This window comes from Tetrahymena thermophila (assembly GCF_000189635.1).
Source record: "Tetrahymena thermophila SB210 genomic scaffold scf_8254600, whole genome shotgun sequence".
NCBI classification, from domain to species: Eukaryota; Ciliophora; class Oligohymenophorea; order Hymenostomatida; family Tetrahymenidae; genus Tetrahymena; species Tetrahymena thermophila.
Genome location: NW_002476370.1, coordinates 87759 through 115649, shown reverse-complemented (window position 1 = coordinate 115649; position 27891 = coordinate 87759). Strand labels below are relative to the sequence as shown.

Genomic DNA, 27891 nt, shown 5'->3' with positions numbered 1-27891 from the left:
CTTTCCTTTATAATCAATAATTAGTGATTGAAATAATGAAGGAATTTTAGTCTTATTTTATCATTATAGAAAGTTTAATTATTTTTTATTAAATAATCATTAAAAATAATATTTTGATGGTAAAAATAAATTATCTGATTTAAAAATAAATTTTAAAAAAACAAACAAAATTTGTTGAAAAAGTTAAAAAGAAAAAAAAAAATGGATTTAAAAATGTAAGATTAAATTCAATATTTATCTGAAGATAGCATTTTCTTGAAAAGTGAAATCCTAGATTTACTAAATCAAATACAAAAAATAAGACAAGATTTGTCTGAATTCGAATTTTATGACAATTAAATTTATTAAATAAATTTCATTGCAAAAAATTCTAAAACAAATTAAAATTCAATGCTATCTATATTTTAAAAATATAGATTAAATTAAAAGAATCAGCTTAAGCTTGGTAAATAAAAACAGATAAATAGAAAATTTTAATCTAATAATATTTTATAGGAAATAGAATTAAAGGACAAAATTACATCATGACATTTTGTATTGACCAGTGTTTTGAGATTGATAAATTTTTGATTCAAGAAACTGAGTACACAGAATGTAAAGAAATTCAAATTCCTATTAATTAATTAATTTTTTTAAACAAATAAATTCAGATTTAAGGAGAAATAAAATTTATAGTCTTGAAGAGGTAATAATAGATGATAAAATGCTATTTGAATTATTATAATATTTAATAAATTAGATCAATTAATACACAAAAGATATCATCAGAGTTTTAGTTATAAATAAGAGGTAGATTATTTTCATCTAATAAAATAATTAATTCTTAGATTTAAATATAAAACAAATAAACACTTTCATCAATATCAATACATTTCTGATATAAATCAGGCTTATTTATTCATAATAGATAAAATTACTTTAATTTACTCATAATTTTGAAAACTTAAGAGAATAAATAAAACTTCAAGGATTTATTCAATTTTTAAATTTTTTTGAATTAATAGTGATTGCAAGATTAGAGATCAAAAAGTATTAGCAATTGCATCAACTATAGGCTAATGCAAAAATCTAAACACACTGAAAATTGATTTAGGGTAAATATAATTATACTAAGAAAGTTTATAACTTTAAATTTCTATGACAGTTTAAATGAAATTGGATGTGATGGGGCAGGTTAATTTTTACAAAATTTATCAGGATGTAAAAACTTAAACAAACTCTTTTTAAGCTTTTCATTTGGCAAGTCTAAATATCCTCCATGGTAAATAATTTGCATCGTATATATAATTTGTATTAATAAATGATAAAAAGGTCTAAACAAATAAGTTTAGAAGGAGCAGAAGGTTTGGGATAAGGATTTGAGCAGCTAACTAGCATTTAATGCCTAACAATAGATTTAGAGTAAATAATTAAATTATTTATATCATAGATTTTAAAATATATAATTTAAATCAATAGTAAATAGCCTCTAGGAAAAGGTTGCGCTGCTCTTTTCAGAGGAATTAGCAAGTGCCAAAATCTTATTAATCTTAATTTTTCTTTAAAGTATTATAAGATTTTTTTAAAAGGTAATATATTAATGAATTAATTTTAGTCATTGCAACATAGACAACAATGGAGCTTTAGAGTTAGGTAACCTAATTAGCAAGTGCATGAATTTATCCTAATTATGTCTAAAATTAAAGTAAATTTCATCAAATAATTAATATTTTTAACAAATATTTTTTACTGAAGGACTAATCTTATTTCAATCGAAGAAAATGCGAATTTGGTAAAAAGTGTGAAGTCAAATTAAAGTCTTTTCCATGTTTATCTAGAGTTGACGTAAGATTGACATTTAATTAAAAAAATTTTAATAATTATTTTATCAGAATATAATACAATTAAGACACTTTTAGAAAATATGCAACGAATTTATTGAAAAAAAGTAGGCAGATAGTTCTCTTTAAGATTTTAATTTGATAGAGATAAGAAAGTAGACATTTAAATAAAAATATGTCAAATTAAATAAACCAATATATTTCTGTTTTTTTAAAGAATTTTAATATTAGAACAATAATTTATTTTAATATCTTGTTTTGATTTTAAGTTATAAATTAAATTCTCTGTCTAACATATTTTTTCGTGTTCATATAAAATTAATATTTGTTAAGATTCCAAAAAACTTTCTCTTATATCTTTACTAAAAAGTAAGTAAAAATAAATAAATAAATATATTTGATTTTAAAAATAATGGCTAAACAAATTTCTAAATTAATATCAAATTTCACTTTAAGATGTTTAATTAAAGTTAAAATTTATATTCCTTTTATTCGAATCTAAATGAATTATTACGTTAATTTTTTTGAAAAAGTTTGTAAATAACTTTATTGTATTCTTTTTTCTTATTTATTCTCTCTAATAAATGGAATATACCACAATAAAAAGCTTTATTATTTTATACAGCCATAAAATTTTTTGAATTTTTGATAAAGGAATTTTTATTTGATTTCTTAAAAAATCTTTCAAAAGCCTTACCTGATTTGATATTTCCTATATCATCTTTGAAGTTAAAAAGTAAGTTAAAAACATATTAAAAATATTTATAAATATAAAAACCATATTTTAAATTATGATAATTAAATCAATTTTTGTATTTAATTATATTTGATTAAAGCTTTATTTATTAAAAAAGCTTTTATAAATATTTTAGATTTATCGATTTTTTCTTTTTATATTTTTAAATATTTCTAATTAAATTCAACCACAATTAGTGAAATTTTAATTTCAAAATAAACAAATAGAAAGAATGAAAGTTTTGATTTATTTATATTTATTTAAATATTTCTTTATTTATTTAACTTCATCCCACAGTAATCATAATTAATTAAAAAATTATAATTTGTTATACTTATATATATCTTAATAGTATTAAAAATAATTTAGATTAAAATTAAAAAATAATCAAGGATTTTAAACAATATAATAACTCTTGTTTACCTTGAAATTAATTGCAATTTAAATAAATGAAAAATTAAATAAGTTTTTTAAAATTTTTAATTAAACAATTAATTTAAAATGATAAAGATAGATTTAAGTTAAAATAAAAATTAATGTAAATTAGTAATGTGAAATTTTTAATTTAAAAGACCAAATTTAAAGTTTCTTTAATAAAATTTTTACAAATATAGAAAGATGTAAATAAAACATTTTCTTTTCTATAAAATTAATTTATAACAAAATATATCAAAAATCAAAGTCTTGGCTACTCACATACTTCTTCACTATTCTATTTAGAAATATTCTCTTAAATTGTAAGTCTAATAAAATAGATATCATTTTATAGCAATTTTGTGAAATTTTAATTTAAGCTAGCCATTTATTGAAGGGTTAAGACTCCAACGATTTTACCTCCATATTTTTGACAAATATGTCCACTCTTGGGATTATAAATTAATCCTCCTAAATAACAATATCCTTTGGTTAAAGCGTGATTGTAGCATTTATATAAAATGTAATGTCCTATCTTTTAGTTTTCATACCCTCTTCTTACTCCAAAGCTCATATATACTAAGAAATCACCAGGGTTGTAGTTAAATTTAATCTAAGTTTCAGCAGCTTTGAGCAAGACTATTCTACTCATTTCTAGTTAAGGATCTTCTGATGGAGTACTTAAATAGTCGAGATAGTCGTAAAACTCAACAAAAATTACTATTCCGGCAACAAAATTTTCTTTTGATTGGTCAACTGCAATGTATGTGTTTTCATAGATCTTCTAATTTTAAAACATGCTTCTAGTAGATTACTCTAGCAATTCTCTAGTTAGCTACATAGCCTCACCGACAGACCCATTTTAAATTTTAGTTTCAAGAATGCAATCAATAGCACTTTCTAAGTATTTTTCTTCTAAGAATTAGTAGGTTATCATTGTTAAGTACACTATTAAATTTATTATATAGTAGACTAAATATTTTATTATTTATTATTTATTTATTTGATTGTTTTTTTTAATTAAATTATATCTTTAAAACTTTCAGACTTGCTCATTTTTAAATCATAAGCAAGCTTGTTTATTGAATACTTAAGTCTATTACTAATATAAAAATGTCCTTGGAAATTATAATATAATTATATGAATGTAATGATAAACCAGATAAACACAAATGCAAAATCAATAAAATCAATAAATAATTCAATAAAAATGTCCAAAACTAAAATATTTTTGTAAAATGGTGCACTTGAAAATGAATAAAAAATAAAGATTTTAAGTTAAAATATTAAAAACGAATTGAGTTATTAGAATGGAGATTTTACGTTAGGTAGATTTTCAAATCAAGTAATAATTAAATATTGATGAAAACTGTCTGTCTGTCTATTTTTATATTTACACATAAACTCGATATTTTATTAATAATTGCTCAATTTTAACTTAATTGACGTCAAAAATTAATTAATTAAATTTTCAACTTTTTCCATATAAATTTGCTTCTATTTCATCAGAAATTTCTTAATTGATTCATGAAAAATTAATTATTTTTTTTATGATATTAAAAACAATAAAATAAATTCATTTATATTTATTTATTGATGAGTGTTGAAAATATATTTGAATAAATTTCAAAATTATTTTACTTTAATTATGTAAATTTAAAGCTTTCATTTTATTAATAAAAGATACTCTAAAGATAAATAACAGCTATTAGATGTTTTAGCAAATTTATTAGAATAGAAAGTATTTGCATATCAGAAAATGTAATGATATCATTAAAATATAAATGCGTTTAAACAAATAATGCACTTGAATAATATAGAAGCTAAATATTTTTAAATTTAAATTTCTAATAATAGAAGGAAAAATTATTTGTAGATTAATATATCAATCGAATTATATCCATTATTTAGTTATTTTCTATATATTCAAGCAGATGATTTTTTTTCATGAAATAAAAAATCACAATCACAGAGTATTATTTTTAATTAAGTTCATAGAAGAATATTTATTCTATTACAAATATATCTTATAACTAAATAATTCATCTCATCTTTAAAAACGGTATTTACTTGAAAAATAAAAATAATTTTTAAATATTAAATATTATGGTAATACTTACTATTTCATCTAAAAATTTTATATGTTTTATTTTTAACAAATTACTTTTAAGTTAATATGATTATAATAAGCATAAATATATTTATTTTTTAAACACAAAACAATTTTGATTATTTATTAAAATAAAAATTTAATTGACACTTTGATAATTAAAATATTCAAGTTGAAATATCAAAAAGCCTCTTGCTATATATATAGAATAATCTTTTTATTATCAACTAAATATTAAAAGAAAATTTAATTTATTTATAATTTTAAAATGGAAAAAATTTTGTGCGCAGCTTTCTGTAAATCGAATTCTGTGCACATATGGGAACCCTATGTGTAATTATCAAAAATTGCTATTTTTTTAAAATAAATTTTATTGATTTATTTTTCAAATATACAAATTGTTATTAGATTTTTATATTTATTGAAAAGTTTCACTGCATGAAACATTAATTTTATTATTGTCAACCATTTAAGAGATTTAATATATCTGATGAATAATTATTATGCATCTATTTGTTTATTGATAAAAATATATTTACATAAATCAAATTATAATTAGTTAGATTTTTATATTAATCAAAAGCTCTTTCTACATTGAATTTTATTCATTTTACTTTCTATTAACTTTGAGAAGAATATTTAATTTATCAAAAGAAAATAAAAATTGATTGATTTATTTATTTAAAATAAATATAAATTTTAATTACATTTAAAATAAATTAATAAATTTATTAATATATAAATAAATTGATTGATTGTATTCAAATTGAAATTAGATTTTAATATTTATCAAAAAGCTCTTGTTGAATCAATTAGTCATTTTTCTTGAAAGTAAAATCAGTTTTGTTGACTTCAAAAATTTAAATGTCAAATTTGTAGTTATAGTACCAGCAGTATTCTATCCATTTGTAGGAAATTATTGGAATATTTTTTTCTATAGCCTTGCTTAGTTTGTCTTTTCTAGGAGAACTTCCAATGACTAAATAATGAATTTCTTAATCGTTTTTTAGTTTTTCAACCAAGGTTCCTCCCATTCTCTAAAATCTTTAGCAGATTATATTATTTTCAGCTGTTTCATTTTTGTCTTTTCTAATAACTGATGACACCAAAATTTTTACGCCTTTTAAAATTTGAGAAGTATAATATGAGAAGGCTTATCTGATGTCTCTTTTACTTTCATCGCTTTCTTCGTAATACTTGTTTTTTAAATGAACCAATATAGGTGCTGCAAAGAGTAAGTAGTTGTCTGTTTTTTTAATTACCGTTAGCTTGTATTGTAAAGACTAGTTTGTTTTCCAAAAAGTATAATTATTGTATTAATTCAATATTTATTCTTTGTACTTTGGTCTGTACTTTTTTTCCTCCAAAAATATTGTGGAAGCAGATTAAGGATTCTAATTTACTTAATTTTTTTATTCATCTTGTATGGTTTAATTTGGTGCTTTTGTTTATTCTTCCAACTGTACAGAATCAATTTATAAATCCATTTCAGATTCCCTTTAATTGAAACTTGGGTATTCTTGAGTAATTTGTTATTCACTTTAATCACCTAGTTGATTCTACTCATCTTATTCCAAATCCATTTTTTCTTCATTTTCTGGAATACCTTAATTTTCTGTAGTCTCATTTTATTTGTCTTCATTTGAACTATCTTGGTTTTCAATCTCAGTCTTTTGGTTCTCTTCGTCAATTCTTATTTCTTATTTGTTATTTTAAGTTTTACTATCTTATTCATTTGTTTATTATGTTTTATCTTAAGAACTATTTATTTTATCACTTTATTCCTCTTAATTAGTTTCTTGATTGCTATTTTAGCTTTTTTCTGATTACTTTGCTTACTTTTCTACTGTAATCTCTGAATTTGCTTCCTAAGTGCTATCTTTTAAACTTTTTTAGTCATTTAATTCATTTTAACTATCAGAATTCTTGCTACCATTTGTACCATCATTAGCTGGAGTTTATGACTAAGATTTAATTGACTTCTTAAAATTTTTACTTAATTATCTGTGATAGTTAGCTCTGTTAACATAGATTTAATCAATAGCTTTGAATGCTTATTCGTTAAAACTGTCACTTCCTTCCCACCAATAAATATAAGGGAGAGTAGTTACTAAATTCATTTTGTTTTTAGCCCAAACATCATCTCTGTCATCCAAAATAAGCATAATTTTTTCAGAATTAGGTAAAATCTGTTAAAGATCTTTATTGTTACTGCTAAACTATTCTCTAGAAATGATTCTGTCATAATTAAATGTCATAGGATAATCATCTAAAATATCTTTGTATGTCTATTTTAAGTAATCACAAACACACTTGGCATAATCTAGCATGGCCATTGTAAAAATATAAATCTCATAATGAGGTAATACTGTTTACAAGAATTCCTTCATATAAGGACGAAATTTAATCACATATTTACTATACCTATTATGAAATTCTTTGAAAGAATCTTATTAAATACCATCTGCATTGTCAAAAAGAGCATTCTTAATAGCAGGGACAGCATGTAAAATAGTGTTGTCCAAATCTAAAACAAGAATGAGCTTTTGATTGCTATGAAGCTGCTAATGAGCTAATTTCTTAGAATATTCAGCATATTCTTTACCAATTAAAACACTTTTATCCTTTTAATCTAATCCAGCATACACTTTATTTGTATGCTTGGGGAGATCTTGATAGCAGTAGACGCAACTATTGTTTTGGTCTATTTTTTAATGAGAGCAAATAACCTTTTCATATTTTAAAATCCAGCTTCTGTCATTATTGTAATTGTAATTGATGTCCTTTATGTAGATAACTTCGTTTAGATTAAACTGTATTTTTTCAGATTCATCTTCGCTTTCGCTGTCACTTTGACTATTTTGAGAGCACAGCTCTGCTTCAAAAAGAAGAGATTTAGGTTAAAGTATTTCATTCTTCTTTATTGAGCTAAACTTAATCTCATAATCTTTATCTTTGTGATCAAGTCTTTTACTTGAATTAAAGTCTGAAAGATTTTAAGCTACAATTAATCCTACTGATTTATCTCTGTATATCCAGACTTCTTCTGAGCATTTGGAGCAAATAAACATGTGCTAAAGCTCTGTATGATTTAATTCATCATGCCCGCAAATGTTAATATTGCATAAGCTAAATGAAGGCGCATTCAATGTTATGTTTTGATTGATTTAATCTATTGTTCCTTTTAAATTAATTTTGATTACTTTTTCAGACCCATCAGAGCAAATCAATTTGCCCAGTTCTTATCCTTTTTCAACCCAATCGCCAGTTTTAGCATTGAATTAAACTGAAGAAATTTAAACATTATTTCTTCTAACAATAACCTATGAAATTAGGTAGTCTCTATCGTCTCCTCGACAGTAAATTTTAACCTTTTCGCTTAACATCTAAATAAAGTTGAAGCAACTTTACAAACTAATCTAAATAAAGTAATAAATTTTAATTAATTTTGAAAGATATTATGTTGTTTAGCATATAAAACGATTTGACTTTTTAATTAATTAACTACACTGTTAAAAAAAATCAATTTTTTTAATTAGACACAAACAATATATTTTTAGCAAATAATAAAGCAAAAATGAGAGAGTATCATGTAAGTGAATTTAATTTAGACAGAACATGAGAATTTTGATAAAACACTTTTCAGATCAATGAAAATAATTTAATTTAATTAATTAATTTACAAGTAAGTTAGAAGTGATCGAATTTTAAATATTCTTCAGTAAATTTAAATAATTAATTAAGCAGTTTTGCTATGCATAATTTTTTTATGCTAAAATAAAGCTAAAAAGATTTATAGTTAGCCAGTTTTAAAGCAAATTAATTAATTTATTGATTAATTCCATCGATAGTACACCATTATAACACAAGAAGACATAAGAATACACTTTTTTTGAGAATAAAATTAATATTAGTTTAATTATGTGTAAGGCTAAAGTTGTTAACTAATTGGTATATTAATTCAAGTCAAAATTGAAGAAGCTAAATAAGATAATTTATTTGATTAAGCTGAGTCATATTTAAAATATAAAAAATATTGTAATCTCAGAAAGTTGGAACTCAACTCAATTTTTCTTTTTCATCCTGTTGAAGTACAAAAATGAAACTATAAAATTTTCCATTTTGCTTAAATTAAATTTAAAATAGAGATCACTTGAAAAGGATAAATATAAATTCAATGTTTATGATCTATCTATCTATTTATAATTTGTGAGAATAATTCAAGAAGTGGTTTAAGAAATTAAAAAGAATTTTAGCCATAGAAGTATGCGATCAAAGGAGAATGAAAACTTATTACAATTTATTTTTATATACAAAGGGAATAGAATTTAGTATATTTAGATAAAGTAATAGGGGAAAAGAATAACAATCAAACAAACAAACAAATAAAAAACAATAAATAAATAAATTATTTAGTTAATTAATTAATTGTATGTATATATGCATGCAGTACTATCATAATAGATAGAAGGAATAAATAAATTGGTTAATGAACAATAAATAAATAACACAGAATTGAAACATTATGAATATTTTATAAAAAGTTAAAGCAGATTTACTATTTTAACAATAAGTAATTAAATCAGTCTAAATGCAAATAAAAAGAGTTAAGGAAGAATTATTAATATTTAAATAGAAAAAGAGGTAAATCAAATAAAAAAAAGAAGAAGACAAAGAAATAAAAAAAAGCAGAAAATAAATATAACAAACAAGTATTAAAAACTGCCCTTTTGACTTAAACAAATAGATTAAAAATGAGCGATTTCGATAAAGAACTTATTTAAAAGACAGAAAAGTTAACCATAAAGGAAAAGGAAATAAATTAATAGGAAAATATCAATGATTTAGAAGATATCACTCCTAATCGTGGTAGGTTTTTTTCATCTATGAATTACAAAGAATATGTAAGCAAATTTGATAAACCTCCAGCTCGTCCTAAAATCATGTACGTTTTTATTCAAATTCAAAATATCCTCTTTTATATTTTCAGGTAAATGCAATAAGTTAATGCTACAGAGCTAAGCAAATATGGGAAATAAGTATTAAATTGGTAACTAAGCTATCAATTCAATTTGTTTGTTTCTTTCTTTCTTTAAAAGTTGATTAGTTAGTTAGTTAGTTTTATTTGATATATTTCTAAATAGAAACAAACACAAGAGTATAACAAGCGTTCTTATTAATTTTTTTTCAACTTTTCGAATCTACTCGAGTTATTTCTTCTTCATGTATTTTCTGTAAAAGTTGAGGAGTTTTAAAAGAAGTCAATACAATAAATTCTAATTAGCCTAACAAGCAGTATGGCAGACAATAAATAGTAGCCATTTATATTCAATACTAAACTTAAAAATTCTAATTGAACAGCAATTAATGTCTGATTTAGAAATATTATCAAATCAAAAAATTAATGAATGAATCGTCTAATATATTTTTAATTGACAAAAAGAAACAATTAATTTTAATAACTTGCTTGTTTGTTCTACCTGAAAATCTAAAAAAAAATTTAAATTAGGAATAAATAAATTATATTAAAGTATTTTTTCCAATTTAAAAGGCCTCTTGCCGCTGATCCTATCATAGACAATGAATTTTCACTCGATAGTTACGAATAACCCACAGAAACGTAAGCTATTTTTATGAACTTATTTAGAAAAATGATAGTTATTTGCACAAATTTCTATTTTTTGAGCTGAAAAAAATAAACTTGAAATGATTGATTTATACTCAAGTATTCGAATAAGCTTAATTGAAATTTTTTAATAAAACACCTAATCAAATTGTTATAATTCAGTAAATAATGATGTTTGCTTTTTAAATTTTAGCAAACAAAGTTAGTCGAACTATCTTCTTGTCTTTCTTCTTTTAAACCTAATTATTAGCGCAATGTTAATTTTATTTACTGCCTCTTTATTTTGTTATTTTTTCAATTAAACCTCCGAAAAATCTAAAATTAGATAAATTTTGATTTTTGGTCAATTTCAATGAGCTATTATCTAGCCCCCATTCATTTTGAATGAGAGTATAAATAAATACGCTGCTCTCTTTTTAACATTTGCCACCAAACAATATCTTGAATTTATTAATAAAATCTACAAGCTTAATTAATCACTCATTCTTTTATTCTTTCAATGAGTATAATGTTCAATGAATTTTTATATTTAATAATATGTGCAAATCAATCAAAAATTTATTGTTTTCTAATTCCTAATTCATTTTTTAAATATTAATAGGAGAAGCTATTCATAGAGCTTACCAATGAGACCTTTGGAGCTTAGCGGAAGCAGTAGTTTAAAATCTGGATCTGAATAAAAAACAATAGAAGAGGAAGATGAAGAAAACGATGAAGAAATTGGTGGTATTGAAGAAGACCCCATCTATCCTATCGATACTTTGCCCTAAAATAGTGAAATAGTAAACAACATAATTTAAAATAATGATATTATCAGAAGTAGATCTTAGTCTGAAAATGCTTCCAATTTGAGTATATTTAACTTCTGTTAAGGAATCAGAAAGAAATAAAACACTATCATCAATTGATTTTTTAAGAAAAGCCTGTATAATTATTTTTATTCACTCTACCATTTAACTCTACACTACTATTCTTCTTAACCACACATACACACACAATATTAATTCTACCAAAATAATTAAGAAATCAATGCAGTAAAAGAAAAAAATTAGCTTTAATTACTTTCTTCAAACAATCAATCAACCTATTTACAAAAATACTAAAAACTCATTTAGATAGATTTATTGATAGATTGATATTACTTATGCTCATACTTAATTATTGATGAGGCTGAATCAATTGAAATAAAAAAATGAATAAACTAGCAGCTGCATTGTAGAATAATAAATATATCTATAGATATTCAAATAAATAAAATAATTACTATAATTAATGTTTACACCCATTTAAAAGATAGATAAATACTTAATAAATAAATAATTATAATTATTATATAAAACCCATTAGTTTTGATAGCCCTTCTTAATATTTAAGTGAATGATTTTTTAATTTGCTTACAAAAATAAAAATACTTCCTTCTCCTACAGTTGATGAATGAAAGATAGTATATCTATCTATTCTCACTAATTGCATAAACAGATATAATCTTCATCTAACTATATAATATTAAACAAGTTTAGCAATTTAATTCTTCCAGCACTTAAATAAGAATGTCTATAAATACATATACACACACACATAAACCAACACTACTCACTAAATTATCTTAAGCAATAAAACAAAACAATAATAAAAATAATAGTAATAGTATTAATATTAATAATAATAGAATAAATGGTATAATATTGTATGTTTATCTCCTTTCTAAATTTAATTTTGTATGAGATGATGCATTGATTCTCACTGAAATATTTTTTCCTTTGTTAATTTAATTTTTTTAAATTCCCAGTCTCATTCATTCATTGAATCAAGCAATCAATAAATCATAATTCATACAATCATTAATTAATTAATTTTCTCTTTAAATTATCAAATATTTACTTCATAATCTTCTGTAACCTTAATCTAAGCGATATTTAAAAAAATTAAAAACTGCTTGAATTAGGTTGATAGAAATTTGCATGATTTATTTTATTTGATTAAAATTTAATTGTATTTTTGTCAGTAATACCTACCTATAATTAAAAATACTAAATATTTTCCATTAAATTTACATGTAAAGAATATTGAATGATAAATTATTTAAATTAATCTTTCGCTTACTAAAATATAAATCTTTAGTCAAATTAATAATTTTACTTCAATATTTTTCTTTCATCTCTCAACTGTAAGCTAGATTGTAGAATAAGCTTTCATGATAAACTAAAAGAGAAAAATGATAAATACAACCTCCATGTTCAATATTTTAAGATAAAATTATAATTACTAAAAAAGCTAGAATGATTTAAAAAATTATATTGAATTTTTAATAAAGGTACTCTTTTGACTAAAGTTACTTTAGAAAACAAAAGCAGTAAATAAATAAAAAAATGAACTGGATTAATTTAATTAATAAATTATAATTCTTGTAGAAGCATTTAAAGAAATTTGCATAATTTAAAAAAAATTTTGAGAAAAAAATATATTTAATGAATGAAATAGCTTATCTTATCTATATCATCTAAATTATAAATTTGATTGATTATAATACAAGTTTCTCAAATTAACTTATTTATTAATAGAAATTTGATAGTATTAATTTAAATTTTGCTCAACTAGAAATTGTAGCTCATTTTCTACCTTTCTAAATTTCAAATACATTTATTTTGAGTTTTAAATACTTTTTTTATATTGTCGAATTTTTAAAAATCCAATTTGGAGCTTACAATAAATTATAAAAGAAAAGTTGAAATAATTTATTACTTTTTTAACATAGTAATTTATAAAATATTAAATAATGGAATTAAAAGGCAATCAATTATTATAAAAATTATAAATCAAATTCAACCATAAATATTTTTGCACTTTTATTTATTGAAGTTAAGTATTATAATTAATAAGTGCAATATTTTTACCAAGAAACTAATATATTATGAATATTTTCACTTCAATTTAAAATAATAAATAAATTAGCTTTACATATAATTATCTGCTTCTTATACGAAAAAAACTAAAAAAATCTTTGATTATAGAAATTAAAAGCAAAATTATATTTTTTAATTTATATAAATTAAAATTTCAAATTATAATTTCATTTGCTACTCGTGAGAGAATTTACAATCGGAGCATTTTTAGATCAGTACAGGTAAAAAAAATATTCTACATAAAATTAAAATTATAATTTTATTTACATTTGTTATTTTATAAAATAATTATTTCTTTTTACATTTATTATTTCTTTTTACATTTATTATTTCTTTTTACATTTATGATTTCTTTTTATATTTCTTACTTCTTTTTATATTTTTATATATTTCTTATTTCTTTTTATTTTTCTCAAGTTTCAAAAGATTAATTATCAAGTATAATTTTAATTTTATGTAAGTGAAAGCTTACGAGGAATCATAGTAAATATATCTAATATATAAATGATTATCAATATAAAAAATATGAATATATTGCTAACTAAGTTATGTTTTATTTAACTCGTATATTTAAACTATAAATAGATTCTTTAAAAAATTTTTTGGATGTACCTACTTTCTTTTGAATAATATTCTAATAACTTTCAGGTAAACATTATCGTAAAGATAGCTATATATATTCTTTGTTAAATTATCCTATTAAAAATGTAATAATAAAAAACAAAACATATTATATTCAATTATTAAAGTATTTTTTCAATTTATTCATCTTATTATCATTTATTTATCATCCATCATAAGTCTGTCTATATTTTAACTTATCTTTTTGGTTTAAGAAAATAACTTTTTAGTTTCAATTTTTTTTGAGATTTATTGATTTAGTTTAATCTATTATTATAAGCAGCTTTAACATATTTTAAAAGGTTGATTTTGATAATAAAATAATTAAAAATACAGTTAGTTATCAATGAGATGTTTTCTTGAACTTATTTTTTTGTGGAATCAGATTTTTGAAGAATATGGAGTAGCTTACATTTATATTTAAAATCAAATAACAAAGTAGTTTTTTTTCAATATAATTGTAATCAAAATCTGAAAGAATAATATTAGTAAATCCAAAGCAAATAACATTAATTATCGAATCGAAATTCACATTAAAATTTTATCTTGGACTTTATTAAAAATTGATAGAGTTGAAAGCTTATTTTTTGAAATTTGTGATTATATCATCAATCTCTATTAATTGATTATTAATTTAATTGTGTAAAAAATTATTTTATCCAAATTTATGAATTTTCATGATTATGGATTCCGCTTATCAATTAATAAATAAAAAGATTTAGTTTTCTTTAAGTTAGTGATTTAAATAAATTAATAATTTATTTATTTATTTAAAAATTTTTAGAAATTAAATAAGTTAAGTAAATATCTTCTAAATAAAATTTAAATTTAAATTTTATCAAAGTTAATTTTTTTTATTCTTTGAAAAGTTCATTGAATAAATACAAATAAAATATTTTAAAAGTTTACTAGAAATAACACATTTAATTTATTCTACTTTAATATTATGTATGTTAATATTTAATTATTTATTAAAATAATTTTTAAACAATATATTTTAAGTAAAAATAAAGGAAAAGAGCTTACACACTCAATAACAAAAATTATTTTTAAGTTAATTTCAATATTTTTTTATAAACAAAATTTTATTTTAATTTATTAAAATTGATTGCTTTTATTCTCATTTTATATAATTAAAATATAAACAAAGTTTTCTATGTATTTTAATGTAAAACAATATAATTTTTATGAATAAATAATAATTTTTATTTTATTTTTTATATAAATTTTGTGGAAATAAATAATTTTTTAATAGATTGCTCAAGGAAAATTAGTTAGGTTTGTTATTTATTTGTTTATTATTAAGCTTTTTAGTAGTGTTTTAGTTTTATAAATTTATTTATTTATGTTTAATTTTATAGCAGATTTTAATTTTATGGTGTTTATCACACAATCAAATTCAACAACTTTTAATTCTTGTTGTTTCTTGAACTAAATTATTATTGTCCCAAACTCCTAAGATTATTGTACCGTCAATCAAATAAAATGCTCCATTGCCATTCACAGCATCTTTGTGGAAGTTTCCCACAAATTTCTCACCGTTTTTTAGGTATAGAGTTCCAAGTCCATCTTTTTGATCATCTACAAAGTTTCCATCATACTTAAACCATTCTTCTTCAATATTGTCAAAACTTTTATAGTCGAAACCAACTATTTTACTTTACCTTTTTGAATGGTTTTCATTGTATACGACTCCGTTCCCATTGAATTTATTTTCTCTCCATTGGCCTTCGTATGCAACTCTGTTGTCAGAGAAAAAAAGTATGCCATATCCTTCGATGTTACCTTTAAGCCATTAGCCTACATACTTAGCTCCTTAATTTGAGTAAGTGAATGTGCCTTACCCATCCCTCAATCCATTTAATACTTGACCTTCATAGACAGAACCATCTTCGTATATCTCTTTGACTCTCTTCCTCTCATTTGCAACATAAAGGGAAGTAGAATGTGTTGATCTTGTCATACTCTATTAATTGAGAGAAGGTCTACTTGATTTAATACCTTCTTTTTCAATAAATTGTGCCTGACTGCAATTCATATATGAGTTATTCTGTTATAGTAAATTGCTCTAGACACTTCCTACAACATGTCTATTTTTTTCAGGTGGTTTTTAAAAAATTTATTTATTAAAAAACAATGCATTTGGTTTTATAAAACTGGTAGAATAAATATATATTACTAAGAATATGATGATCTATTTCTTTAGCAGTCATATAGAGCAGTTGAATTCAAAAGATTATTTGAGTACATCGAGTTGAGTAATTTTGTTTCATTTTATTCAATTTTTAGAACTTTTAAAGCGTTGCTTTCAATTAATCCTTTGTCAAACATTTTAGAATAAGCAGACTTGCTATTCTTTGATTCTTCTGTTGTTAATTCTTATATTGGCGAAATATTTTCCTAATGCTACTTAAGGTAAGAGTTTGACTTATTAGTTGGTTATTTAGCTTGATTTTCTTTGTTTTAACCTTGAGTTTAGAGTGTGCTGGTCTGCTAAAGAGTTTTTCTATTGCTACATTGACTTCCGCCAGTCGCGTTCAAATAGACTTCATTATCGACTTGTCTTGTAGATTTCTCACATGAATTAACTATACCCATAGATAAACTAATTGATATTGTTATCTAATATTAATTTAATATGCTAATTTAGTAATTAAGTAGTTTCTCTCTTTTTTATTATCTTAATTTAATATTAATGAATATTATTTGTTTTATCTCAACAGATTTATAAAAACTATTAATACTTTTTAAATTATGTAAATTTGGTTTATTTTATAACTATCATGGATTTTATTGAGCGCAATTATTTATTTATTTTTAATAATAAAAAATATTACAGGATTTTTACTGATTAAACATTGTTTGAGCGCAGATTTGATCATAAAATGCAATAAATATGAATAAAATTAATTGATTAATTACTAGCTCAATAAGATTATTACGAATTAGATTTGTTTGCTTGTTTGTTTCTGTTATTTATTTATCTATCTATCCTTTAATTTATTAATGCGTGAGCAACAAGGAAATAGTTTGTTTTTCCTGATTATTTTAATAGTATTTGATAATAATTTAAGTCAAACAATCAAATATTTAATATAAGATTGCAATAAATTTAAACTTAAAATTAAATTTGCATACAATATTAAATAAAAATTATTTAAAATATCAAACATAATTAAATAAAACAAGGTTTAGCTAAATAGATTTTTATAATAACAAAAATAATTAAAATTTAAAAGCTAATTGAATCCTATTATCTGATCAAATTATTTCAATATAATAACAAAGATCTTAATTAGTCTCTTTTAAATTTTGTTTTTTTTTTTTAAATTTTGCTTAACAATTCAAACGAATAACGAAATGATTTTTTCTATTTTTAAGAGTTTAAAATTTAAGCAAAAATATAAAATAAGGATTAGATGATAATTAATCGATTTTGTATTTGGTGTTTATAATTTTTTAAAGAAGAAAAAGAATATTTGCATATTAATAGTAATACTCACTTTTAACATTTAGAGAGAGCTTTTGAAAATAATCCAGTTAATAATTTAATATTAAAAGAAGAATTAATTATATAAATACATAGATGGAGGAATAGATTCTATAGAAAGAAAATATTTCAACAGTCAATGAAAAAGAAAAGATTCCTGTTGAAGGAATTCTATCTGAAAACATATCAACCAACAGAAATCTTATAAACTAGACAGAGAGTTAGAATTTAAGTACATCATTTTACAAAATATCTAAATCGAATAGATACAGCGTCAGTGAAAATAGAGAAATTATTGAGGAAAATTTGCAATTACTTCAGAGCAAAATGAAGAGAAACAATAATATACCAAGACCTAAAAATTCAGAAATTATCAAGAGAGATAAGGATAATATATAAAAAACAATTGGCACTCATAAAGCCGCACATAAATTTAATTAAGGCTCAACTATTGAGTAAGGAGATTCTGATAATAAAGTTTTCATTTAGAATGGGAATGTAAAAAGACACCATTCTTTTTCGAAAGGCAGAGGAAAAGAAAATAGTGTGAGTTAAAATTGCTAAGAGAAATCTAATGCGAGTTCCTCTTTGAATTAATAAAGAAAAACAGCTGAAATCTGCCCTCCATTTTAAGAGCAAGAAAACATTTAAAACTTAAAACATTAAGAAATTAATCAAATTTCTTACAAACATTGTAAGAAGGATACAATTTTTGAAAATAATCAATACAAATTCGTTAGATAAAAAGCCGTTATCGCTTAAAACAAAGAGAATTTAGAAAAAAACCTGATAAAACTCAATAACATTAAAATGGCAGAATAAGAAAAAGGAGCTATTATAATGCGAGGATTAGAAAATAAGTAAAATTATCAAATCAGCAAAATTCATAACAGTCAATAGACTCACTTAGTCAAACAAATGGGAAATTCTAAGCAGCACTCTTATTTGTTAAAAAGTGGAAACAACCCAAATAGAAACAACCTATCGAAAAACACAAATAACAATTCTTACGATAACTAAATGATTAACAGCTTCAATAATGACTTAAATGTTTTAAATGAATGTTAAGAGTTTTCTTAAGCCTCAACTGATTCGGATAAGATATAGAGTAATTAGAATTACCCTACAGTTAAAAATCAAATTTAAACAAGAGGTAGAAGTACAAGAAAAGCAAACCTTAATTAAGACATCACTCAAGAAGACAGGTAAATTTATAAATTAACTGAAAAATAAACTGTTTTTGTAATTTTATTTTGTAAATAACATTAGCAAAATATATTAAATTTCAAAGAACTCAATATATTTAGATAGAAACAAAACCGAAAGGGACGAATTAACCAATTAAATGTTCTCTAAAGATATTGATAATTAATAAATAGGATCTGTTTCTAACATTAGTTTTTCTGTAACTCTCACAGAACAAATAAGAGAAGTAAATAAAAACAAGCAAACTCAAATAAAATTTATTTTTTAAAACACTTTTTTTTATTTTTATGCTTTTTTTAAATTTTAATTCAGTATTTGCATTTTAATTGGTTGATTTACAACTTAAATTAGTGATATTCCTCATATAATTTATTTATTTATTAAATAGTTTTAATTTTTTCAATCAACATATTCTTTATTTTAAAATGTAGTGATTTTTATATTTTAAAATGAATTAATTTTTTTAATCAAATAAAGAAAAAAAATAAAGAATTATTTGAAGAGAATAGAGCTCATTTATTAACTGAAGAAGATTAAATTACAAAAAAGGAATGGATTAAATTACATCTTGAAGGAAATAAGATAAAGAATTTGCCTTCAAACATAGAAGAAGAATATAATAGAATTCAAAAGTTAACTTAAAAAAATGAAATAGCTTTACAAGAATATGTTGCAATAAGAAAAAAGATCATTTCTATTTAGTCTAAAAATAGAATAGTAAAATTAAATTGAACTAAAATCTCACTAACTCATTTATCATATTTATAAAAAAGCCATCTGCTCTAAGGTGAGAATAATCCATGCTCTTTAAAAAATTAAAATCACATTTTATCATAGAGTTTTTTTAAAAGATTTTACAAAATAAGAGTCTAAATTTATATAAATAATCTACTAAAAAAATATTTTTTTTAATTAAAATACTACCTTAAACAAACAAAAAAACATACAATCAAACAAAAAATATAAATTATTAAACTAATCTAGAGTCAAATAAGCAAATAAATACCAAATAATATAAAGTAATTTAAACCTGTATATAGTTTTATAAAAATTGAATTCATTATTAATTATTATTTATTTCTTGTAAATATCTTATTCATTATTTTTATGTTGTCAATTCTAACTAACTTTAGAATAATTTATTCATTCATTCATTCATTCATTCATTCATTAGTTCATTTATAAAATATTTAAATTATTATTATTTTATTAAATAAAATATTTTTATTTTTTATACTATAAATCCTGATTTTTACAGTAATTATATAAGTATTCATATACCTATTTTTTATAAATCAGGTAACTTAAAAATAAATTTTATCCACTTCAGGTAATCAATCATAGTATATGAATGAATTAGGGTTTATGTAATTAAATTCAAATAAAATTATGCAAATATGTTTTGAATAATTTTTTTACAAAATCTTTTTTCATTTAATAAAAATAAAAATATAAAATAATTGAATGGATGGTTAATTAATTCTTATTTTTTTGTAAATACTTATAAAAAATATTAAAATTTACAAACCTCAAATGAGGTTGTAAAAATATCTCTGGTTTCTAATGATTTATTAAATTAAATGTATTTTTTACTAGTTTATATAAAATGATTATAAATAAATTGTTAAACTATAAATTTTAATCTATCTTTAATAAAAAATTGTATTTATTTGTTGGTGGTGTTTTATATACTTTGATTTGTTTAATTTATTGATATTTTGATATGAAGTAAAATTAAGATTTAACAATTATCATTCATTTAATTTATTATAATCGTTGATTTATTCTTTCGCTAATCTTATTTTGATAGATTTTCATACTAATTTATTTATTCATGAAAATAATATCGAATATTTAATAAAGAAGATAAGTAATTCTATCAACTGTTAGTTTTAAATCATTATTTACCTTTAACTAAAATACATAATTTAACAAAATATTGTATTGTTAACAAAATAATTAATTTTGATTAAATATTATATTTAACCAATAATTTTTCACATATTTTTTAAATAGCTCTTAGGATTGTAAACGTTTATTCAAAAAAAGCTAAAAAGTTTTCTTTTCTGTAGAGATTTACTTAACTTAAGCATATTTTCCAATAAATGAGCCGTTAGAGGCTTGAAAATTAGGCAAAGAGCTTTTTATTGGAAATAGATTAAGAATAAGAAATAAGTGATATACTTAATAATGATTAATAAAATATAAATGCAACTCAATTAATAAACCAAATTAATATAAATTCAAGAATGTCTTAAGCAGTAAATAGCTTAGGTGGATGGAATGGAGTTTAAGATGAATTAAGTGAAGAAAGCAGACTTTTTTAAACTAAAAATTAGAGAAAGTAAGTGCGTAATAAGACTGGAAGAAACATGAGAGCTATCTCAGCTTAAAATGAAAATAGTCCTAGAGAAAATTTGAAGTAGATTCAAAATTTATAGGGAACTGAAGCAATGGATTTTGTTGCAAATTTTATGAGAAAAAATTCTTTGTAAATTTAGGAAAATAAAAAAAACTTTAAAAGTAGACTGTAAAGGAGCTTCGATAGAGATTAGTAATAGTAAAGGGATAAGTTTATAGAAAATGGGAATAAAGAAGTATAATACAGCATGAACTACAGATAAAATATGGAGGATATACAATAAAATGATATTAATTCTGAAAATGATGATGAAGAAGAAGAAGATATCCTTTAAATGATAGGCAAAAAGAGATAAGCTAGAGTGATAAATAAAGTTAAATAAAAACTTAATATACTCAACTCTCCTAAGAATTTAGATCAAGCTAAGTTAAATTTGTTTGAGTAAGTTAGCCAAAGACATACTGCAGTTTTTACTCCTTTTAATATATCTAGACATTCCCCTATATCTTATTTGGTACCTCAACAGTAACAGTAATTGATTTAAACGCCTTAGAACTAAGCAATTTCTCCTAAAATGACTCAAAACAATAACTAAATCAAGATAAAAATTGATATGATATAAGAAAAAATATAGTAATATATAGATTAAAATGATAAAACAGTTGATGCTTTTAAAAAAATAACAGAAATAAGAAGAAACAGTCTACTTTTATAAAAAACTTAGTCAAAGCAGCTTCCGATATAGACTCATGAATTCATTCCAGTTGAATTAATTAACAAAAACTATCAAGATTATGGTAAATTAAAAGAAAATTCAGAGCAGCAAGTCAGAGTAAAACCATTTAATGAGCAGTTAAGGCAAAGAGATAATCTGGAAACATAAAAGTAAAGAGAAATTTATAAGAATTATTTAGAGTAGCAAAGTTAAATGCCTTAAATTGATAATACTAGCAGCAAAGCAAATCTTACACCAAGAGTTTCCTCCTAAATAAATAAAATCCCCACTTCAAATTAAGGATAAAGTGGTATTTAAAATTAATCCTATTAAGGCTCTGCTTAAAACACGCCATTAAAATCAAAGCAATATAGATTGACTCCAACAGAAACTAGAAAATTAATTGACCATATAGAGAGGTAAGGTAGAAATTATTTAAGTTCTTCACCAACAAAGACTAAAAGTAATGGGATTAAATTTCGTATTTCAAAGAAGTCAAGTATAATAGAACCTCCAACAATTTAAGTAACTCCGAATTACTTAAACAGTATTTCAAATCATAATGGGATTCACACATCGGTGCTTGATTCTATTAATTTTGAAGAAGAAAATTCTAATTCAACCAATAATCTAAAATAAATTATATTATAAAAAATATCTTAACAAAATTCACCTAATAAAATCATTGACTTATCTACTAGAAGTGCACAAGGAGCTTACAAATCTTTAAAAAAGCAAAGAATGATTAACAGCTAAATAATAAACTAAAATTCAAATATCAGCTCTCTTTTCCATAATTCTACCTATAAAAACTCATCACAGATTCTAGATCAAAGCAATTATACAAATTCAATTTAACTGGAAAACAGCTCTGCTTTGAATTCTAATAAGCCAAATGATGTAACCATATCAAACAAGAGATTTTAAAACTAATGTAAAGTAGAAGATTTTTTCAATTTTAAACAGGAAGCTCATTCAGCTCCTTTAAAAAGCAGACCGAAAATGAATATACAAAAACTAAATTAAGTAAAACAAATGAACTTTGAGCTTGAGAATGCTCTATGTAAACAGTCTCCAATTTCATCAATTGCTCAAACAGCTAAATACACTGATTATAACCATCAAGTATCTTTAAATTTTCCTTCATAATAAAAGATGAATAAAATAGTTTCAACAGATTCTTAGCCTTAATTCATGGAATACGAAAAAACTCCTCAAAGAGTGAACTTAAATTATAGAAATAACAGTATAGAAAGAAGAAGAGCTAAAGCAAATGTATAAAATATGAATTAAGATTAAAGAATAATAGAAATGTTTTGCAGCACACCTATTAATAATAAAATAATAAAAGAAACAACATCACAAAAATCAAAGGAAAACTAACAAATTTAATTAAATTAACTATCCTAAAATCATAATAGATTAAACGAAAAAAATATTCATTTACATCCTAAAAATCTATTCTGATATAACCAAACCATATTAAATTATTTTCAATAAAAATATTTAATTTTAATTTACTTCAATAAGAAATATATTTATTTATTTATATTGTTTCAAAATCAAGCAATTGTTTTTAATTAATTAATTAATTATCAAAAGTAAAAATATTTCTTTGAATAATTTTATAAAGAAAAAAGTAAGTTATTATAATAAACATATTTATGTATTTTTAATTCTATTTTTAAAAATGCAAACAAACTATTTCATCTCTTATTTATTTTCTCTTAATATTTTGATAGTAAAAAATAATATTTTTCTTTAACAAAAATTATTTATTACTTTTAATACAAAATTTAAAAAGTGGTTAAATGGGATGAAAAAATTTATGAATGATTGAATCAAGGAAAATTTATAATTAGGGTGTTTATTTGATAACTTATATTCCGATAGATGAATTAAAAATTGTTCTATCTATTATATTGAGTTTTTTTATATCTTTCTATTACAAAAAGTTTTAAAATAAAAAACTTTTTATTTAAATTAAAAAATTAGACTTACAAAAAAAAACAAATTTTAAATTAGAAAAAGTATTATCTAAAAAAAGCAAAAAAAAAAACAAAAAATTATTTAGAAATATAAAAAAAATGTCTCTGTTAAACACAAAACTTGAGATTAAATTTACTGCTAGCATTATTTTTGTGCTTTAGTTTTATATAATATTTATTACTATCTTTTACTTGAATGACTATCCTATACTAGAAATGATTTACTGCTTACCAATTATAGCTTTTTTTTAGTTGATTTAATATTGCCTCTTTTGGTGTCCTTATGAAAATTGCTTAAGACCTTTTCTAACTCTTAATATTTGTTGTTTTATAATCAGCTTAGGTTTATTTTTAGGTATTTTTTTAGGGATATTTAATTAAACACTAAAATATCAATTTGAAGAAATCTAAGATTGTTCAGTCATAGGTAAGTTTTCAACATATGTTGAAGAACTTGCAAATTTACCTGGTGAAAAATATTCAATTCTATATATTGATTTTTAGATGGATGGTCAAAAATTTTTAGGTTATGGTTGTTTGTCTTCATAGTCTTAAGATACTAGTTAAACATAATCTATATCATATAGCCCGCTATCATTTTTGTATTATGGAGATAATCAATGTTTTTAAGGACAATGCTCTCCTCCATACAAATTTAGTTAAGTTAAACTACCTAGTTGGATGTGTCTTCCATTCGATACTAATTACGAGGATTTAGTTAAGACTAAAAATTGTTATGTGAATTTTTATAATAGTAGAATAGAAAAAGGCCAACATAAAAACTAAGCTTACTTAAATTCTAAAAGCAGAATAAATGTTAAAGATTTAGAGCAATTCGCGCTCATATCTTTCAATAAGCTTAATGCCCCTTTTTCTTAGTATTTTGCGTTCTTAGTATTTACTTTTTGTCCTCTTATATCCTCAACAAACCTATTCTTTATTGGATTAATTGGATATTTAGAAAAATATATCATATCTATTACTAATAAAGATAAAAGATTCACCAATATAAATTAATATAATCAAGTAGAAGTCATGGCAATGGCATGATAATATTTTTAAAATGACTTGTTAAAAAATTATACAAGAGCAAGTTTCGTTAATTTATACCATAAATGTTAATATGATTTTTATATTTAGTATTCATTGTTTAAGAAAAATATTTACATTTATTTTTTTCAGTTTAAAATACTTGATACTTTATTTTTGCTTAAATTTTAATCTACTTTTTAAAAATTGATAAATTTGTGAGAAAATCCAACTAAAATAATTCTTAGAATTTAATGCAAATAGTCAAACAATCGTGTTTAATAAAGAAAAATAAAAGCAATTTAGTAGAAAAAATTATGAATGAATTATGTTGTTTTTTACCAAAAATATCTTTAAAAATTTACTGGCGTTAATTAAAAATTTCTTTTGGTGAGCAAATAACTATTTACTTGATATTATTAAAAACTGATAAATTATCATTACTTTTTTTACTATCTTAGATAATAAATTTGTTTATTTAATCTGATTAAATAACAGCATCATCATAATTTATTTATTTATTTAATTATTATTATATATATATATTACCCTAGGGTACTGTCTTTTTCAAGGCTACATACACGAATTTTCTTCTTTGGCTCTTTTGTTTTATTTATATCAATAATTAATTTTTTTTTTAATATGAAAATTCTATTAAAGTTTCTACCTTATATAAAAAATAAATCAAGCACATACTGATATCTTATATTAAATAGATAGAATAAGCCTTGTAATAATAATAATAATAATAAAAGAATCAACGTTAAAAAAATCAAAGGAAAGCTAACAAATTTAATTTAATTAACTATCCTAAAATTTGTATTTTTAATTCTACTTCTTCTGAGAGAAACAAAATTGATTAGCTTTTATTACATTTCGAAAAATTATTATGTCCTTAAAATAAAAGATATTCGTATTTTATGAAAAAATTATTCCTATTATTAATCAAAAATTAAAGAATTTATGAATGATTAAATCAATGAAAATTAATAAAAACGATTTATTTTTGATAAATTATATCCTGATAGATGAATTAAAAATTGTTCTATCTATTATATTTAGTATTTTTATATCTTTCTATCACTAAAAGTTTTAAAAGAAAAAACTTATAATTTAATAGAAAAATTAGATTTACAAAAAAAAATAAATTTTAAATTAAAAAAAGCATCACCTAAAAAAACAAAAAAAAACAAAAATTTAAGAAATATAAGAAAAAATGTCTCTGCTAAACACAAAATTTGAGATTAAATTTACTGCTAACATTATTTTTGTGCTTTAATTATATATAATATTTATTACTATCTTTTACTTGAATGACTATCCTGTGCTAGAAATGATTTACTGCTTACCAATTATAGCTTTCTTTTAGTTTATTTAATATCTCCTCTTTTGGTGTCCTTACGAAAATTGCTTAACATCTTTTCTAACTATTAATATTTCTTGTTTTGTAATCAGCTTAGGTTTATTTTTAGGCATTTTTTTAGGGATATTTAATTAAACATTATAGTATCAATTTGAAGAAATCTAAGAGTGTTCAGTTGTAGGTAAGTTTTCGACATATTATGATGAATTTCCACCTTTATCTAGTGAAAAATACTCAATTCTATATATTGATTTTTAGATGGATGGTCAAAAATTTTTAGGTTATGGTTGCTTGTCTTCATAGTCTTAAGGTACTACTTCAACAACGATTTAACAGCATAATCCTCTTACATTTTTGCATTATGGGGAAAATCATTGTGATTAAGGATAATGCTCTACTCCATATAAATTTAGCTAAGTGAAACTACCTAGCTGGATGTGCCTACCATTCGATACTAATTACGAGGATTTAGTTAAGACTAAAAATTGTTATGTGCATTTTTTTAATAGTAGAATTGAAAAAGGTCAACCTAAAAACTAAGCTTACTTAAATTCTAAAAGCAGAGTAAATGTTAGAGATTTAGAGCAATTCGCACTCATATCTTTCAAGAGGCTTAATGCCCCTTTTTCTTAGTACTTTGCATTCTTAGTATTTACTTTTTGTCCTTTTATTTCCTCAACAAATGTATTATTTATAGGATTAATTGGATAATTAGAAAAATATATCAAATCTATTACTAATTAAGTAAAAACATAAAATAATATAAATGTATTTAATGAAATAGAAATGGTATGATAATATTTTTAAAATGAATTAATAAAAATTTATACATAAGCTTGTATTATTAATATAAATAAAAAATGCTTATATGATTTTTATATTTAGTAATTATTGTTTAAGAAAAAGATTTGTATTCATTTATTTTGATTTTAAAATACTGGATAAATTATTTTTCCTTACAATTTAAGCTGTATTTAAAAAGTGTAAATTGTTTGAAGATCCAACTAAAATAAATATTAGAATTTATTTCAAAAAGTCAATTAATAGTGTTTCATGTTGAAAAAAAAGCAATAAATGTAGTAAAAATATTGAATGAATTATGTTGTTTCTATCAAATATATCTTTTTCTGATGTTAATTAAAAATATATATTGACTAACAAATAACTATACGCTTGATATTTAAATGCACTCAGAAAATACATTTATAGATACAATATTTTTAGTTGCAAAATAACTTTGAAAAAAATACAAAAAACAAATAGAAAGAAAGAAAGAATAATTTTCAATTCTTCTAGAGAAGAAAAATGGGCTGTTAATTTAGATAAGTTAAATAGAATATTAGAACCTTTTATTTGAGAAGCTTCAAACAAAAAATTTAGCTAATCATTAGCAATATTATGTCTTTAAAAAATCTATTTTGGGATTGAGGAATAAATATGAAATAGAATAAATTCCTTAAAAGATTGTTTGGGATTAAGGATCATGAAAAATTGAGCAAGTTAGTTCC

The 27891-nt window shown here is 21.8% G+C and overlaps 11 protein-coding genes across 11 annotated transcripts; 7 read left to right on the top strand and 4 right to left on the bottom strand. All coding sequences in view use genetic code 6, as the record gives it.

Annotated features, from left to right (window-relative positions):
* Nucleotides 1-201: 201 nt before the first annotated feature.
* TTHERM_00277410 (hypothetical protein) lies at nt 202-2348 on the top strand (the record flags this gene model as incomplete). Its single annotated transcript, XM_001018101.2, has 10 exons — nt 202-445; nt 496-594; nt 651-685; nt 740-789; nt 1005-1094; nt 1145-1261; nt 1312-1401; nt 1459-1684; nt 1735-1824; nt 1872-2348. 10 exons carry the CDS (start codon nt 202-204, stop codon nt 2346-2348), a joined length of 1518 nt encoding a protein of 505 aa, XP_001018101.2.
* Nucleotides 2349-3232: 884 nt separating this feature from the next.
* On the bottom strand, nt 3233-3907 carry TTHERM_00277400 (hypothetical protein; the record flags this gene model as incomplete). The annotated part of the gene is made up of 1 exon (XM_001018100.1): nt 3233-3907. The coding sequence occupies one exon, from the start codon at nt 3905-3907 to the stop codon at nt 3233-3235; it is 675 nt and encodes a 224-aa protein (XP_001018100.1).
* Nucleotides 3908-5841: 1934 nt separating this feature from the next.
* On the bottom strand, nt 5842-8529 carry TTHERM_00277390 (NLI interacting factor-like phosphatase; the record flags this gene model as incomplete). Its single annotated transcript, XM_001018099.2, has 1 exon — nt 5842-8529. The coding sequence occupies exon 1, from the start codon at nt 8464-8466 to the stop codon at nt 5842-5844; it is 2625 nt and encodes an 874-aa protein (XP_001018099.1). The 5' UTR covers nt 8467-8529.
* A 472-nt stretch (nt 8530-9001) lies between these two features.
* Nucleotides 9002-9814, top strand: TTHERM_000277389 (hypothetical protein; the record flags this gene model as incomplete). The annotated part of the gene is made up of 1 exon (XM_012798137.1): nt 9002-9814. The coding sequence occupies one exon, from the start codon at nt 9002-9004 to the stop codon at nt 9812-9814; it is 813 nt and encodes a 270-aa protein (XP_012653591.1).
* Nucleotides 9815-9834: 20 nt separating this feature from the next.
* Nucleotides 9835-11614, top strand: TTHERM_00277380 (hypothetical protein; the record flags this gene model as incomplete). The annotated part of the gene is made up of 3 exons (XM_001018098.3): nt 9835-10025; nt 10632-10700; nt 11308-11614. 3 exons carry the CDS (start codon nt 9835-9837, stop codon nt 11612-11614), a joined length of 567 nt encoding a protein of 188 aa, XP_001018098.2.
* A 4015-nt stretch (nt 11615-15629) lies between these two features.
* On the bottom strand, nt 15630-16828 carry TTHERM_00277360 (kinase domain protein; the record flags this gene model as incomplete). The annotated part of the gene is made up of 2 exons (XM_001018096.1): nt 15630-16320; nt 16410-16828. 2 exons carry the CDS (start codon nt 16826-16828, stop codon nt 15630-15632), a joined length of 1110 nt encoding a protein of 369 aa, XP_001018096.1.
* Nucleotides 16829-17816: 988 nt separating this feature from the next.
* Nucleotides 17817-19717, top strand: TTHERM_00277350 (hypothetical protein; the record flags this gene model as incomplete). The annotated part of the gene is made up of 4 exons (XM_001018095.2): nt 17817-18925; nt 18990-19152; nt 19404-19643; nt 19700-19717. 4 exons carry the CDS (start codon nt 17817-17819, stop codon nt 19715-19717), a joined length of 1530 nt encoding a protein of 509 aa, XP_001018095.2.
* A 1152-nt stretch (nt 19718-20869) lies between these two features.
* Nucleotides 20870-23470, top strand: TTHERM_00277340 (hypothetical protein; the record flags this gene model as incomplete). The annotated part of the gene is made up of 1 exon (XM_001018094.2): nt 20870-23470. The coding sequence occupies exon 1, from the start codon at nt 21032-21034 to the stop codon at nt 23468-23470; it is 2439 nt and encodes an 812-aa protein (XP_001018094.1). The 5' UTR covers nt 20870-21031.
* A 1138-nt stretch (nt 23471-24608) lies between these two features.
* On the bottom strand, nt 24609-24965 carry TTHERM_000277339 (hypothetical protein; the record flags this gene model as incomplete). The annotated part of the gene is made up of 1 exon (XM_012798136.1): nt 24609-24965. The coding sequence occupies one exon, from the start codon at nt 24963-24965 to the stop codon at nt 24609-24611; it is 357 nt and encodes a 118-aa protein (XP_012653590.1).
* A 372-nt stretch (nt 24966-25337) lies between these two features.
* Nucleotides 25338-25991, top strand: TTHERM_000277338 (transmembrane protein, putative; the record flags this gene model as incomplete). Its single annotated transcript, XM_012798135.1, has 1 exon — nt 25338-25991. The coding sequence occupies one exon, from the start codon at nt 25338-25340 to the stop codon at nt 25989-25991; it is 654 nt and encodes a 217-aa protein (XP_012653589.1).
* Nucleotides 25992-26105: 114 nt separating this feature from the next.
* TTHERM_00277320 (transmembrane protein, putative) lies at nt 26106-27326 on the top strand. The gene has a single exon (XM_001018092.2). The coding sequence runs from the start codon at nt 26237-26239 to the stop codon at nt 27176-27178; it is 942 nt and encodes a 313-aa protein (XP_001018092.2). The 5' UTR covers nt 26106-26236; the 3' UTR covers nt 27179-27326.
* Nucleotides 27327-27891: the final 565 nt, after the last annotated feature.